This window comes from Tachyglossus aculeatus, chromosome 24, assembly GCF_015852505.1.
Source record: "Tachyglossus aculeatus isolate mTacAcu1 chromosome 24, mTacAcu1.pri, whole genome shotgun sequence".
Classification (NCBI taxonomy): domain Eukaryota; kingdom Metazoa; phylum Chordata; class Mammalia; order Monotremata; family Tachyglossidae; genus Tachyglossus; species Tachyglossus aculeatus.
The window spans coordinates 29,026,650-29,041,952 of record NC_052089.1 but is presented as its reverse complement, the minus strand read 5'-3'; the positions used below and the strand labels follow the sequence as shown (position 1 = coordinate 29,041,952).

Sequence of the window (15,303 nt, the reverse complement as noted above, 5' to 3'; positions counted from 1 at the left end):
ACGCTGCTGCTGGGTCCAGGACCGATGAATTTCTGGCCAAAAACCAGGCGCGATCCCAAACTGGGAAGCGGTATGGTGGCCTAGCGGCAAGAGCACAGGCCTGGGAATCAGAGGATCCGCCTTCTAAACCCAGTTCTGCCACTTTCCTGCCGTAGGACCGTGGCTAAGCCACTTCACCCCTCTGGCCCCCAGGTCCCTCATCGGTAAGATAGGGTTGACATCTTCCTCTCTATCTAGAGAAGCAGCGGGGCTCAGTGGAAAGAGCGTGGGCTTGGGAGTCAGAGATCATGGGTTCTAATCCCGGCTCTGCCACTTAACAGCTGTATGACTTTGGGCAAGTCACTTACCTTCTCTGTGCCTCGGTTACCTCATCTGTAAAATGGGGATGAAGACTGTGAGCCTCACGTGGGGCAATCTAATTACCTTGTATCTCCCCCAGCGCTTAGAACGGTACTTGACACATAGTAAGCCCTTAACAAATACCAAAATTATTATTATTATTATTATTATTATCTTAAAATGACACAAATCGAGGTGAAGGAGGTTCAGAAGAAATGGCATGCTACGTCAATTCAAGTTCTTATCAAAAACAAGCTAAATTTCATTTTCTACATAATAATAATAATGATAGCATTTATTAAGCGCTTACTTTGTGCAAAGCATTTCAATTCAATTCAATCGTATTTATTGAGCGCTTACTGTGTGCAGAGCACTGTACTAAGCGCTTGGGAAGTACAAGTTGGCAACATATAGAGACGGTCCTTACCCGAGAGGGCTCATGGTCTAGAAGCACTGTTCTAAGCGCTGGGGAGGTTACCATCAATCAATCGTATTTATTGAGCGCTTACCGTGTGCAGAGCACTGTACTAAGTGCTTGGGAAGTACAAGTTGGGAACATCTAGAGACAGTCCCTACCCAACAGTGGGCTCACAGTCTAGAAGGGGGAGACAGACAACAAAACAAAACATATTAACAAAATAAAATAGAATAGATATGTACAAGTAAAATAAGTAAGGTGATGAGGTTGTCCCACGGGGGGCTCACAGTCTTAATCCCCATTTTACAGATGAGGGCACTGAGGCCCAGAGAAGTGAAGTGACTTGCCCAAAGTCCCACAGCTGACAAGGGGCGGAGCCGGGATTTGAACCATGACCTTTCATTCATTCATTCATTCAATCGTATTTATTGAGCGCTTACTGTGTGCAGAGCACTGGACTAAGTGCTTGGGACCTCTGACTCCAAAGCCCGGGCTCTTTCCACTGAGCCACGCTGCCGCTCTACATCTGAGCGCGTGATCGCCTGCGTTTTCTAACACGGGGAGGGAGCCAAGCGCTTAGTCCAGTGCTCTGCACACAGTAAGCGCTCAATAAATACGATTGAATGAATGAATGAATGAATGAATGAATGAGGCAAATCGATGCGCCTTAGGGGCTGGCGACCCCTAGTGGTAACTGTTGTCGAATTTAGACAATCAATCAATCAATCAATTGTATTTATCAATCAATCAATTCTTCAATCGTATTTGAGTGCTTACTGTATCTGGACCACTGTCCTTTCAAATAATCAATCATCTAAGAGAAGCAGCGTGGCTCAGTGGAAAGAGCCCGGGCTTTGGAGCCAGAGGTCGTGGGTTCAAACCCCAGCTCTGCCAATTGTCAGCTGTGTGACTTTGGGCAAGTCACTTCACTTCTCTGTGCCTCAGTTACCCTATCTGTAAAATGGGGACTAAGACCGTGAGCCTCACGTGGGACAACCTGATCAACTTGTATCTACCCCGGCACTTAGAACAGTGCTTTGCACACAGTAAGCGCTTAACAAATACCAACATTATTATTATTATCTTGCCCCTGAAACCTCTCCTCGCTACTCTCCTACTACAACCCAGCCTGCACACTTTGCTCCTCTAAACCCTCATCCTCCCTCTGGCCTCCAAAGCCCGCCCTCCTCATATTCATTCATTCATTCAATTGTATTTATTGAGCGCTTACTGTGTGCAGAGCACTGGACTAAGCCCTTGGGAAGTCCAAGTCGGCAACATCTAGAGACGGTCCCTACCCAACAGCGGGCTCACAGTCTAGAAGGGGGAGACAGACAACAAAACAAAACATATTAACAAAATAAAATAAATAGAATAAATATGTACAAATAAAATAGTAATAAATACGTATAAACATATACACGTATATACAGGTGCTGTGGGGAGGGGAAGGAGGTAAGGCGGGGGGATGGAGAGGGGGAGGAGGGGGAGACACAGTGACTCCCCTCCCCTTCAAAGCCTTATCGAAGGCACATCTCCTCCAAGACGCCTTCACCGTGCCTTCTTTTCCTTTTCTTCCACTCCCTTCCGTGTCCCCCTGACTTGCTCCCTTTATTTATCCCCATTCCCAGCCCCACAGCACTCAGTGCCAACTTGTACTTCCCAAGCGCTTAGTACAGTGCTCTGCACGCAGTAAGCGCTCAATAAATACGATTGAATGAAGGAATGAAGTCCACATATGAGAAGCAGCGTGGCTCAGTGGAAAGAGCCCGGGCTTGGGAGTCAGAGGTCGTGGGTTCGAATCCCGGCTCTGCCACATGTCTGCTGTGTGACCTTGGGCAAGTCACTTAACTTCTCCGAGCCTCGGTGACCTCATCTGTAAAACGGGGATTAAGATTATGAACCCCATGTGGGACAACTTGATCACCTTGAATCCCCCTTGGGAGCTTAGAAAAGTGCTTTGCACATAGTAAGCACTTAAATGCCATTATTATTATTAGGGAAAGTGTCTGTTCTATTGTTACACTGTACTCTCCCAAATGCTTAGTACAGTGCTCTGAACACAGTAAGCGCTCAATAAATACGATTGATTAAGTTCTCAATAAATACCACTGACTGATGCACTTCACCTCTATGCACTTGGGTCCTCTCGCCACTCTCTCCCCACTATAGCCTTTCTGACTTTTCGATTCCGTTGTTTTCCCCTACCTGTAATTTATTTTAGCACCTGTATCCCCAATGGACTATAAGCTTCTTGAGGACAAAGATAGCCTCTATTATCTCTATTTGGCGACAGGGAAGTGGGGCTTAGGCTCTGCTTCCGAAAAAACAGAGTCCACTCCCCAATCACAAACTTTGTTCATTTAATGTGTGCACAAACCATCAGCTAGCACGTCCAGGAAGCGATCCTGGAATCCAGCGAGAAAAAAGGTGAGCGTCACCCGCTGTTCAAGCATGGCTCTCGTTTCCCAAAGAGCGACAGGCCAGCCCGATGATCTGCTTCATCTTGGTCTCCATTTAATGTCTTTGACACCGTGGAAGTGCTTCTTCAAAGCGGTACTGTCGGCCCACTCCGAATCTAAACAGCAGTCATCCTCATTTTCTTCCAACTTCTGCAAATCGTGTTGGAAAAGAAACCATGAAGACAAAACCAGAACTCGAGAGAGTCCTTGCTAGACGGCAGGTGACCCCAACACCGTGAAGGGCTTTTCTCTCTGGTTGAGGGGACCCCTCCCACCCTGGCCAAAGCACACACGCTCATCACTGTACTTTCCCAAGTGCTTAGTACAGCGCTCTGCAAGGGTAAGTGCTCAATAAATATCACAGGTTGATCATCGGTGCACTAGTGTTCCGCGTTAGATGCAGTTTAGAAGCAGATGCTTCGGCAGGGAGCCTGTGAGCCCCCCGTGGGACAACCTGCTCACCTTGTAACCTCCCCAGCGCTTAGAACAGTGCTTTGTACATAGTAAGCACTTAATAATGCCATTATTATTATTATTATTATCCCCATGCGATCCCCCGGGATCCTCCTCAGGATGACGCTCTTAAACGCAGCCCAGACCAAGCCCAGGACAGAACTGGGTACCTTGAGCTCCTCTTGTCTTCTGTAATAATACAGCATCATCTGTTTCTGTTCTTCGTTGCTTATCACGGGCTCCCGGGCCGGAGCTCCTTGACCTTTCTGAAAAGAATCACAAAAAATTTCTGGTCTATCACCATCAACAAGGATGCTCTTCTATGAGCTCTACAATGTGCCAGGAAAGGTTCGATGGGAAGAAGTCGGCTCGGTTCCTGCCTCTGCGTGGGGCTCCGGGGCAAAATGGATGAACACAACTCCCAAACAGGAGAAGAAATTTACATCTCCGAAACAAACAATTGCAGAAAAGTAAAGGCGCCTCAAGGCAACCCCCTCTAGACTGTAAACTCGTTGTGGGCAGGGAATGTGTCTGTTATATCGCACTCTCCCTAGTGCTTAGTACAGTTCTCTATACACCGTAAGCATTCAATAAATACTGACTGACTGACTGACAACCCCAACAGTCCCTTGAAAGCTAACTGCCTGTTGGGGATGTCTCAGGCCCCCAACCCCGTGGCGAGCACCCGGAGGTTCATCTCCCCAGAGGTCGGTTTGAGGGAGGCGGCCACCCCAGCCGGAGGGAGGGTGGGGAGGTGGGGTCTCTCCCTGCAGCATCGGGGACCCTCAAAAGTCGCACTGCCCACCCAGCTCCAGGTCTGAAGCATCTTCATGAGCCCCAGCCCGAAGCCAACCCCTCACCTACCTCTCTGCTCCTCCCCATCTCGGACGCCACCTCCTCCTGCCCCCAGCCACGTCTGATCAGTCTGGCCACTTCACCTCTGCCCAAAAGCTAAGCGAGACTCGGGGGCCCAGCAAGGGCAGCGACAGCAGGCCAGACGGGCCTTTCCGATCACCGAGCCCCGGCAGCGGGCTAGGCACCTTGGCCTGTCCCCCTGTTGTTTGGAAAATGTTTTGACTTTTCTGCAAGCTAGGCCTGACTTATTCCGCTCAATCATTCTCTCCCATCTCCTGGCACTTCTCTCCAGCTGGAAAGGAGACAAAAAGCCCAGGCCGTTTTAAATAATTAAGACGCTGTCAAGCGAGAGGTACTTACTTTTTGGATCTTGACGATGATTTTGGTTTTCTCGTTCTTCCCCACATAGTCTGAAAGCTTCTGGGTCCTCTTCAACTCCTTGGCCGCCCACCACAGCTGGGCCTCGGATTCCTCTATGACCTGCAGCCCGGCCTGCACCCCGTGGGAACAGGAGGTGATACCCCCCGACCCTGGGCCGTGGCCCGAGAGCCGTCTTCACATTCCTCCACCCACCACCCCGGGGTCCAGCCGATTCTCAGACTCCCAGCCCCCGGTAGAGGAGGGATCAGGTGGCCCCGGCGTCGGGAGGAAGGGGTCTAAAGATGCTCACCCACCCCAAGGTGGGAAAAGATTTCCTTCCCCATCCCGTGGGGACCACCCTATTATAGAGGACGCTGTGGGTGCTGGGCCGGGCATGTGGGGCGATTCGGTGACCACCCGTACAGATTTCTGGGAACTTGGTCGCAGACATGTGGGTAAAATCCAATGGCTGAGTGGAAAGAGGCTGGGCCACGGGGCGGTCAGAGGACCTGGTTCTAATCCCGGCTCTGCCACTTTCCTGTTGTGTGTGACCTTGGGCAAGTAACTTCACTTCTCTGGGCCTCAGTTACCTCATCTGTAAAATGGCAATTACATCCTCCTCCCTTGGACCTAGACTGTGAGCCTTACGGGGGACAGGGACTGTGTCCTACCTGATAAACTTCTATCTATCCCAGAACTTAGAACAGTGCTTGACACCTAATAAGCACTTAACAAATACCATAAAAAAGACTGATGCTATCAGCCAACAATTCAATTCTTACAATTAGCCAGGCACTAAACTGCCCGGCTTCACCAGTTCTGAATGAAAATCCAGACCGACTGACCAGTCGCCCCCCCCCCCAACATGGCTATGTCTCCCGCTGGCTCCCGGCCCCGCTGCCGGGGTCCATTTCCGATCGACTGGAGTAGTCCCGGGACCGGATTCCGAACACCCGGGCCCATTTCTGGGGACGGCGAGACCCTATTCCGGAGCTCCATGAGCCCAAGGGGACGTTTCCCCTGACGTCTGGGGACATCTGAGCCGGCCCGAAGGCAGAGCCGTCTGCACACCTGGGTTCCCGACAAGTCTTCTTTGTCCTCAAACTCGAGTCGGATCGGGTCGTAGGGTGGCAACCCCATCGGGTAGACGATCATCACGGCGCCTCGCAGCTGGTCCAGGGCATCTTTCACCATCTCCATGGTCATGCTCACGTTGGCTTCGGCCTGTTTCTACAATTGGGCAGGGATTGCTGCTGTTCTTGCTGAAACCCTCCGCGACACCCGAGATGCCAACTGGGTTTCAACTCTGCTGGGTGACGTGGTGGGTGGGGGCAGATGGGTAAGTTTAAGCCACCTTTCAACTTGCAATTCTTTACGTTCCTTAGACAAGCAAGACTTAGCTTTCGGGGCAATAACTGTTCTGGGAACCCTGGAATGTGGGCATGTCTAACCATCACCATCACCATTGTCATCATCAGTACTTCCACAGTACCGACGATAAGGACAGCACTTGGGCCACACCCAGAAGACCCGCAGGATGCCCTCCCTGCCCTCGGGGGCCTTACAATCCCAGGGGTCGGGGAGAGAGAAGATGGCACAAATCAAAGCACAGAAAACACTTTGAAGAACCCAAGAGCAGAGATCAATCAATAGCATTTACTGATTGCTTATTTTATGCGGAGCACTGTACTAAGCAGGAGCAGTGTGGCCTACTGGAAAAAACCCGGGCCTGCGAAGTCGGAGGACCTGGGTTGGTTCTAATCCTAACTCTGCCAGCTGCCTGCTGCGTGACTTTGGGGAAGTCACTTAACTTCTCCGTGACTCAGTTTCCTCCTCTGTAAAATGAGGATTCCATACCTCTTCTCCCTCCTACTTAGACTGTGAGCCCCTTGTGGGACAGGGACTGTATCCAATCTGATTAACTTAGAACAGTGCTTGGTACATAGTAAGCATTTCACAAATACAATAATAATGATGATAATGATGATAAATGAGCCCTGGTTTCCAATTGGTGCAAAAGGAAGGACCCGTCAGCTCCTTGAGAAAAGGGAACATGTCAACCAACTCACTGGACTGTCCTTTCCCAGGCATTTAGGCAGCAATCTGCACCGAGTGCACCAGAAACACCATTAATTGACCGACTGAGTGATCGGGGCCCGGGTGGAATCGGAGCCAGCGCTGCAGTCGATACTTTAAATCCGCCGACAGAGAAGCAGACGACAGAAGTATCCCAAAATGCCCTTGTTGTGGTTTTTCCAGCTGGAGGCCGGAGGATTTAAAGGTACAGCACACGCTGGAATTTATGGAACACCAACTTCATCCGGAGGGCCTATCCCCCTGATTCCCTGCCATCAGACCACCCCCGGAGCCCTCTGCTCCTGCTGCTTCGGGCCTGCAAAGAGCCGGGGGTGGGGGGCCCTTGGGGGGCAGTGAACTGTCCCCAGGCCAAAAGCTCACCTTAGAGATAAGGGCTCTGGCTTCTTCTATAGTTTTTTTCAAAACTTGCATCATTTTTTCATTGGGAGCTGGAAAAGAGAAATACAATGAATCCACAGACATCCAGGAACCCCCGGGGCACTTGAGCCTGGCGTGGCCACCTCCCTGCAAGCAACGGGCCCCACCAAAGAGGCCGAGTTCCCCGGCTCTGCTCCCACCCCATCTGGGAAGCTCCGGCACAGGAACATGGGGAGACGGGGACCTCCTCTGACAAAAATCCCTTCATAGTTTATCGCGTCATTTGGCTGGGAAGACAACTTACCTTCCCTTTTTTGGGAAGCTAAAGAACCGACTCCATTTTCTCCCCACTGCTCGGCTGTCTCGCACACCCTTGGATGCACCCCTGGGAAGGCAGACTTCCAAGATCCGCTTACCGTGTCCATTTCGTCGTCCGATTTCATCTTTTTTGAAGACCGAGCCTCCGCTCGGGGTGCACCTCTCGGCCCACTCGTCCTTTAATTTCAGGTCTTCCACCTGATCGTCCGTCAGCCCTTGCATGTTGGGGGGCAGAAAGATGCCGTGCTCTGCCAGCTCCTCCATCTCTGCCAACGGGGGTAGGGGAGAGGGGACGGAGATGGGTAGATGTTTAAGCAGGGGGCACGGCTCACGGCCATCTCTCTGCCGGCTTCCCAAACTCTGCCATAACACTTCACTACAAATATTCCCTCAAAGGCCCATCAGAATACAGCTGCCGGACTTCTGGTCTACTTGCTTTAAAGATGAACAAGAGAAGCAGTGGGGAGGCCTAGAGGAAAGAGTCCGGGACTGGATGCCGGGGGACCTGGGATCTAGTCTTGGCTCCACCACCTGCCTTCTGTGAAGTCTTGGGCAAGGCACTTAACACCTCTGGGTCTCGCTTTCCTCATCTGGGAAATGGGGATTCAATTCCTGTTTTCCCTCTCACTCAAACTGTGAGTCTCAGGTGGGACAGGGACTGTGTCCGCCCCTTTTTAAAAAATTATTATTATTGGAAAGGGGAGAGGAAGGCAGAGATGACTCTCTAGCCCATCTCCCCGGGGAGGGAAGTTGGAAACATTCCAAATGTTTAGTCGTCACCAAATCCTGTCCGTTCTACTTTCACGTCGCTAAAATCCATCCCTTCCTCTCCATCCAAACAGCTACTCTCCTGACCCAACCATTTATCCTATCCCGACCTTGATTACTGTAACAGACTTCTTGCGGACCTCCCTGCCTCTTCCCACACTACACTTTGCTATCTGGGTCATTTTTTCTAAAAAAAATAAATAAAAGAACTCGATTCACATCTCCCCACTCCTCAAGAACCTCCAGTGGTCACCCATCCGCCTCTGCACCGCACAGAAACTCCTTACCCTCAGTTTTAAAGCATTCATCCCCCTCGCTCTCCTGCTACAACCCACACTGCACGCTTTGCCCTTCCAAAGCCAATCTACTCGCTGTACCCCGATCTCATCTAACTCGCCGCTGAACCCTTGTCCAAGTCCTCCCTTCTGCCTTGCAACTCCCTCCCCCTTCGTTTACAGCAGCCCACGACCCTCCCCACCTTCAAAACCTGAGTAAAATCCCATCTCCTCCAAGATGCCTTCCCCGACTAAGTCCTCATTTCACCCTCTCCCTCTCCCCCCCTGCGTCACCTAGGAGCTTGAATCCTTTAAGCACTTGATATTCACCCCACCCTCGGCTCCACGGCACTTAACACAGGATCCCAGCGACAGCAAGGGTTGGAGGAGATGGCATCTCAGGGGGTTGCCCCCCCAGAGGGGCAGGTGGCCCTGGGGCGTCCCGGGCCCGGTACCTGAGCAGAGTCGCTGCACCTTCAGCCTCCCGTTGTAGATGCGGGTAACCTGTACGGTCAGCTCCTCCACCGGGATGCTCCCGGACGCCTCCAGCAGAAACTGGTTCTCATCCCCACGTTTGACTCTGAGCTGGACCATCCTGGCCGACGAGGAGACCAGACCCCCAGGGGCGGTGGAAGCGCGGGCTGCACGACGGCTGGAGAAAAGGGTGAGCGCCGGATGGCCTGCTGGTCGACCCCAGTGCTCGGGTGGGCTCCACTTGGGCCCCAGGGGGTCCCCGCTCCCCTGCTGGCTCGGGGTGCTGAGCTGAGGGGGGCCTGTTTGGATGCGACGGTGGGGACCCCGGGGAAGGGACTGGAGGGGCGCTTCCCTGCCCCATGTCAATGCATTCAATCATTCACTCGCTCAACTGTACTCACTGGACACTTAAGCGCTGGGGGGGATACAAGGTCATCAGGTTGTCCCCCGTGGGGCTCACAGTCTTAATCCCCATTTTACAGATGAGGTCACTGAGGCCCAGAGAATAATAATAATAATGATGGTATTAAGTGCTTATTATGTGCCAAGCACTGTGGGGGATACAAGGTGATCAGGTTGTCCCCCGTGGGGCTCACAGTCTTAATCTGCATTTTACAGATGAGGTCACTGAGGCCCAGAGAATAATAATGATAATAATAGTGATGGCATTTGTTAAGCGCTTACTATGTGCCAAGCACCGTTCTAAGCACTGGGGGGGATACAAGGTGATCAGGTTGTCCCCCGTGGGGATCACAGTCTTATCCCCATTTTACAGATGAGGTCACTGAGGCACAGAGAATAATAATAATAATAATGATGGCATTTGTTAAGCGCTTACTATGTGCCAAGCACCGTTCTAAGCACTGGGGGGGATACAAAGTCATCAGGTTGTACCCCATGGGGATCACAGTCTTAATCCCCACTTTACAGATGAGGTCACTGAGGCACAGAGAATAATAATAATAATAATAATAATAATGATGGCATTTGTTAAGCGCTTACCATGTGCCAAACACCGTTCTAAGCACTGGGAGGGATATGAGGTGATCAGGTGGTCCCCCGTGGGGATCACAGTCTTAATCCCCATTTTACAGATGAGGTCACTGAGGCCCAGAGAATAATAATAATAATAATAATGATGGCATTTGTTAAGCGCTTACCATGTGCCAAGCACCGTTCTAAGCACTGGGGCGGGGGGATATAAGGTCATCAGGTTGTACCCCACGGGGATCACAGTCTTAATCCCCATTTTACAGATTAGGTCACTGAGGCCCAGAGAATCATCATCACCATCAGTCGTATTTATTGAGCGCTTACTGTGTGCAGAGCACTGTACTAAGCGCTTGGGAAGTACAAGTTGGCAACATATAGAGACAGTCCCTACCCAACAGTGGGCTCACAGTCTCAAAGGGGCTCACAGTCTAAAAGAGAATACTAATAACGATGGCATTTGTTAAGCGCTTACTATGTGCCAAGCACCGTTCTAAGCACTGGGGGGGATACAAAGTCATCAGGTTGTACCCCATGGGGATCACAGTCTTAATCCCCACTTTACAGATGAGGTCACTGAGGCCCAGAGAATAATAATAATAATAATGATGATGGCATTTGTTAAGCGCTTACCATGTGCCAAACACCGTTCTAAGCACTGGGAGGGATATAAGGTGATCAGGTGGTCCCCCGTGGGGATCACAGTCTTAATCCCCATTTTACAGATGAGGTCACTGAGGCCCAGAGAATAATAATAATAATAATAATAATAATAATAATAATAATAATAATGGCATTTGTTAAGCGCTTACCATGTGCCAAGCACCGTTCTAAGCACTGGGGCGGGGGGATATAAGGTCATCAGGTTGTACCCCACGGGGATCACAGTCTTAATCCCCATTTTACAGATTAGGTCACTGAGGCCCAGAGAATCATCATCACCATCAGTCGTATTTATTGAGCGCTTACTGTGTGCAGAGCACTGTACTAAGCGCTTGGGAAGTACAAGTTGGCAACATATAGAGACAGTCCCTACCCAACAGTGGGCTCACAGTCTAAAAGGGGCTCACAGTCTAAAAGAGAATACTAATAACGATGGCATTTGTTACACGCTTACTATGTGCCAAGCACTGTTCTAAGCACTGTGGGAAGGGGGGAACAAGGTGATCAGGTTGTGCCCTGTGGGGCTCACAGTCTTCATCCCCATTTTACAAATGAGGTCATTGAGGCCCAGAGAATAATAATAATAATGATGGCATTTGTTAAGCATTTACTATGTGCCAAACACCATTCTAAGCACTGGGGTCGGGGGGGATATCAGGTGATCCCCCGTGGGGATCGCAGTCTTAATCCCCATTTTACAGATGAGGTCACCGAGGCCCAGAAAATAATAATAATGATGGCATTTTTCTAGACTGTGAGCCCACTGTTGGGTAGGGACTGTCTCTATATGTTGCCAACTTGTACCTCCCAAGCGCTTAGTCCAGTGCTCTGCACACAGTAAGCGCTCAATAAATACGATTGATTGATCTTTTAGACTGTGAGCCCACTGTTGGGTAGGGACTGTCTCTATATGTTGCCAATTTGTACTTCCCAAGCGCTTAGTACAGTGCTCTGCACATAGTAAGCGCTCAATAAGTACGATTGATGATGATGATGATTAAGCGCTATGTGCCAAGCACTGTTCTAAGCACTGGGGGGGATACAAGGTGATCAGGTGGTCGCCCGTGGGGGCTCCCAGTCTTCATCCCCATTTTCCAGATGAGGGAACTGAGGCCCAGAGAAGTGAAGTGACTCGCCCCAAGTCACACAGCTGACAGAGTGGGAAAAGTGGGGCTTCGCTTGGGAAGGCCTCCTGGAGGAGGTGCGCCTTCAGTAGGGCTCTGAAGTGGGGGGGGGGGGGGTGTTCAGCGCAGCGTTCAGCACAGGGAAGAGGGAGACTCCCTCAGGGGGGGGTCCCCCGGGGAGGCCTTTCGCTCCCGGAAGTGGGGGTTGCCCAGGGCAACGGTGGTACACAGAGCCGGGAATCATCATCATCATCATCATCAATAGCATTTATTGAGCGCTTACTATGTGCAGAGCACTGTACTGAGCGCTTGGGAAGTACAAATTGGCAACATATAGAGACGGTCCCTACCCAACAGCGGGCTCACAGTCTAAAAGGGGGAGCCAGAGAACAAATCAATCGATCAATCAATCGTATTTATTGAGCGCTTACTATGTGCGGAGCACTGTACTAAGCGCTTGGGAAGTACAAATTGGCATCACACAGAGACGGTCCCTACCCAACAGTGGGCTCACAGTCTAAAAGGGGGGCTCACAGTCTAAAAGACAAAACCAAACATACTAACAAAATGAAATAAATAGAATAGATATGTACAAATAAATTAAATAAATAAATAGAGTAAAAAAAAATGTACAAACATATATACATATATATATATAATAGAGGCGAAGGGCTGCGGGGAGGGCCCGGGAGGGGAAGGAGGGGAAGGAGGGTCGGGACGCCCCCCTGGACCGGCGGCGCCATGCCGGGGCCCGTTACCTCAGCCGGCCCCCTCACTCACCGGCCGGCCCGGTGCGCGGCTTCCTCCACCCACTTCCGGTCACGTGACCCCCCCCGCGGCCCTTCCGCCCGGCGCGCCCTTCGCCCTCGTGGAGCGGACTGCGCAGGAGCAAGATGGAATCGAAGGGCGGGGAGGGACGTGCGCAGGCGCCGTGGCTCGGGGGCGGTTGCCATAGGAACGGCGTCGGACGCGGCCTACTCCCGACCGGGCGCCCTCGTCCAGCCCGGGGCCGGTGGACCGACAATCATTCATTCATTCAGCCGTATTTATTGAGCGCTTACTGTGTGCGGAGCACTGGACTAAGCGCTTGGGAAGTCCAAGTTGGCCACATCTAGAGACGGTCCCTACCCAACAGTGGGCTCACAGTTTAGAAGGGGGAGACAGAGAACAAAACTAAACATATTAACAAAATAAAATAAATAGATAATGTTAATAATAATCATAATCGTATATACCTGTATATTCATTCATTCATTCAGTCAGTCGGTCGTATTTATTGAGCGCTTACTGTGTGAAGAGCACTGGACCAAGCGCTTGGGAAGTACAAGTTGGCAACATCTAGAGGCGGTCCCTACCCAACAGTGGGCTCACAGTTTAGAAGGGGGAGACAGAGAACAAAACTAAACATATTAACAAAATAAAATAAATAGATAATGTTAATAATAATCATAATCGTATATACCTGTATATTCATTCATTCATTCAGTCAGTCGGTCGTATTTATTGAGCGCTTACTGTGTGCAGAGCACTGGACTAAGCGCTTGGGAAGTCCAAGTTGGCAACATCTAGAGGCGGTCCCTACCCCGCAGGGGGCTCACAGTCTAGAAGGGGGAGACAGACAACAAAACCAAACATATTAACAAAATAAAATAGATAATATTAATAATAATGATAATCATATATACACATATACCTGTATATTCATTCATTCATTCATTGTCGTATTTGTTGAGCGCTTACTGTGTGCAGAGCACTGTAGTAAGCGCTTGGGAAGTCCAAGTTGGCAACATATAGAGATGGTCCCTAACCAACAGCGGGCTCACAGTCTAGAAGGGGGAGACAGAGAACAAAACATATTAACAAAATAAAATAAATAGATAAATATTAATAATAATCATATATACATATATATGCATATATATGTATATATGTTTGTACGTATTTATTACTCTATTTTATGTGTACATATTTATTCATTTCATAAGTTGATAAATAATAATAATCATATATACATATATCTGTATATATGTACATACCTGTATATGTGTATAATGTTTGTACATATTTGTTACTCTATTTATTTATTTATTTTACTTGTACATATCTATTCTATTTATTTTATTTTGTTAGTATGTTTGGTTTTGTTCTCTGTCTCCCCCTTTTAGACTGTGAGCCCACTGTTGGGTGGGGGACTGTCTCTATATGTTGCCAACTTGTACTTCCCAAGCGCTTAGTACAGTGCTCTGTACACAGTAAGCGCTCAATACGATTGATGATGAGACAGAGAACAAAACAAAACATATCAGCAAAATAAATATTAATAATAATCATATATACATATATATGCATATATACGTGTATATGTTTGTACGTATTTATTACTCTATTTTATATGTACATATTTATTCATTTCATAAGTTGATAAATAATAATAATCATATATACATATATCTGTATTTGTATATACCTGTATATATGTATAATGTTTGTATGTATTTATTACTCTATTTATTTATTTATTTATTTTATTTGTACATATTTATTCTATTTATTTTATTTTGTTAATATGTTTTGTTTTGTTCTCTGTCTCCCCCCTCTAGACTGTGAGCCCACTGTTGGGTAGGGACCGTCTCTATATGTTGCCGACTTGGACTTCCCAAGCGCTTAGTACAGTGCTCTGCATACAGTAAGTGCTCAATAAATACGATTGAATGAATGAAAGAATGAATATGTTTGTACGTATTTATTACTCTATTTTATTTGTACACATTTATTCTATTTATTTTGTTAATATGTTTTGTTTTGTTCTCTGTCTCTCCCTTCTAGACTGTGAGAGCCCACTGTTGGGTAGGGACCGTCTCTAAATGTTGCCAACTTGTACTTCCCAAGCGCTTAGTACAGTGCTCTGCACACAGTAAGCAATCAATAAATACGATTGAATGAATGAATGACTAATGATAATGATAGTATTTGTTAAGCGCTTACAACGTGCCGAGTACTGTTCTAAGCGTTGGGGTAGATACAAGGCGGCCCGGTTGTCCCACGTGGGGCTCACAGTCTTTATCTCCATTTTACAGATGAGGGTACTGAGGCACGGAGAAGTGAAGTGACTTGTCCAAAGTCACACAGCTGATAAGTGGCAGAGTCGGGCTTAGAACCCAAGACCTCTGACTCCTAAGCCCATGCTCTTTCCACTAAACCACGTAGCTTGCTGTGTGCAGGGCACTGTATTAATAATAATAACGGCATTTATTAAGCGCTTACTATGTGCAATGCACTGTTCTAAGCGCTGGGGAGGTTACAAGGTGATCAGGTTGTCCCACGGGGGGCTCACAGTCTTAATCCCCATT

General features: G+C 48.9%; 1 protein-coding gene across 2 annotated transcripts; it reads right to left on the bottom strand.

Moving 5' to 3' along the window:
- Positions 1–3,103: 3,103 nt before the first annotated feature.
- CFAP298 (cilia and flagella associated protein 298) lies at positions 3,104–12,776 on the bottom strand. 2 transcript variants are annotated; one of them, XM_038766219.1, is made up of 8 exons: positions 12,734–12,776; positions 9,158–9,354; positions 7,758–7,925; positions 7,345–7,412; positions 5,959–6,117; positions 4,888–5,019; positions 3,843–3,938; positions 3,104–3,369 (listed from the first exon to the last, which is right to left on the bottom strand). In XM_038766219.1, exons 2-8 carry the CDS (start codon positions 9,294–9,296, stop codon positions 3,259–3,261), a joined length of 873 nt encoding a protein of 290 aa, XP_038622147.1. In that variant the 5' UTR covers positions 9,297–9,354; positions 12,734–12,776; the 3' UTR covers positions 3,104–3,258. The 2 variants fall into 2 exon arrangements, with proteins under 2 accessions (XP_038622147.1, XP_038622148.1); XM_038766220.1 differs by lacking the exon at positions 12,734–12,776 and adding an exon at positions 12,712–12,729.
- Positions 12,777–15,303: the final 2,527 nt, after the last annotated feature.

Coding starts and splice junctions, on each gene's coding strand:
- CFAP298 (XM_038766219.1), bottom strand. CDS start 9,296: ATGGTCCAGCTCAGAGTCAAACGTGGGGATGAGAACCAGTTTCTGCTG. Junction 7,926..9,157: donor GGTGCAGCGACTCTGCTCAG/GTACCGGGCCCG, acceptor CCCCGTTGGCAG/AGATGGAGGAGCTGGCAGAG. Junction 3,939..4,887: donor TCATCGTCAAGATCCAAAAA/GTAAGTACCTCT, acceptor GATTCTTTTCAG/AAAGGTCAAGGAGCTCCGGC.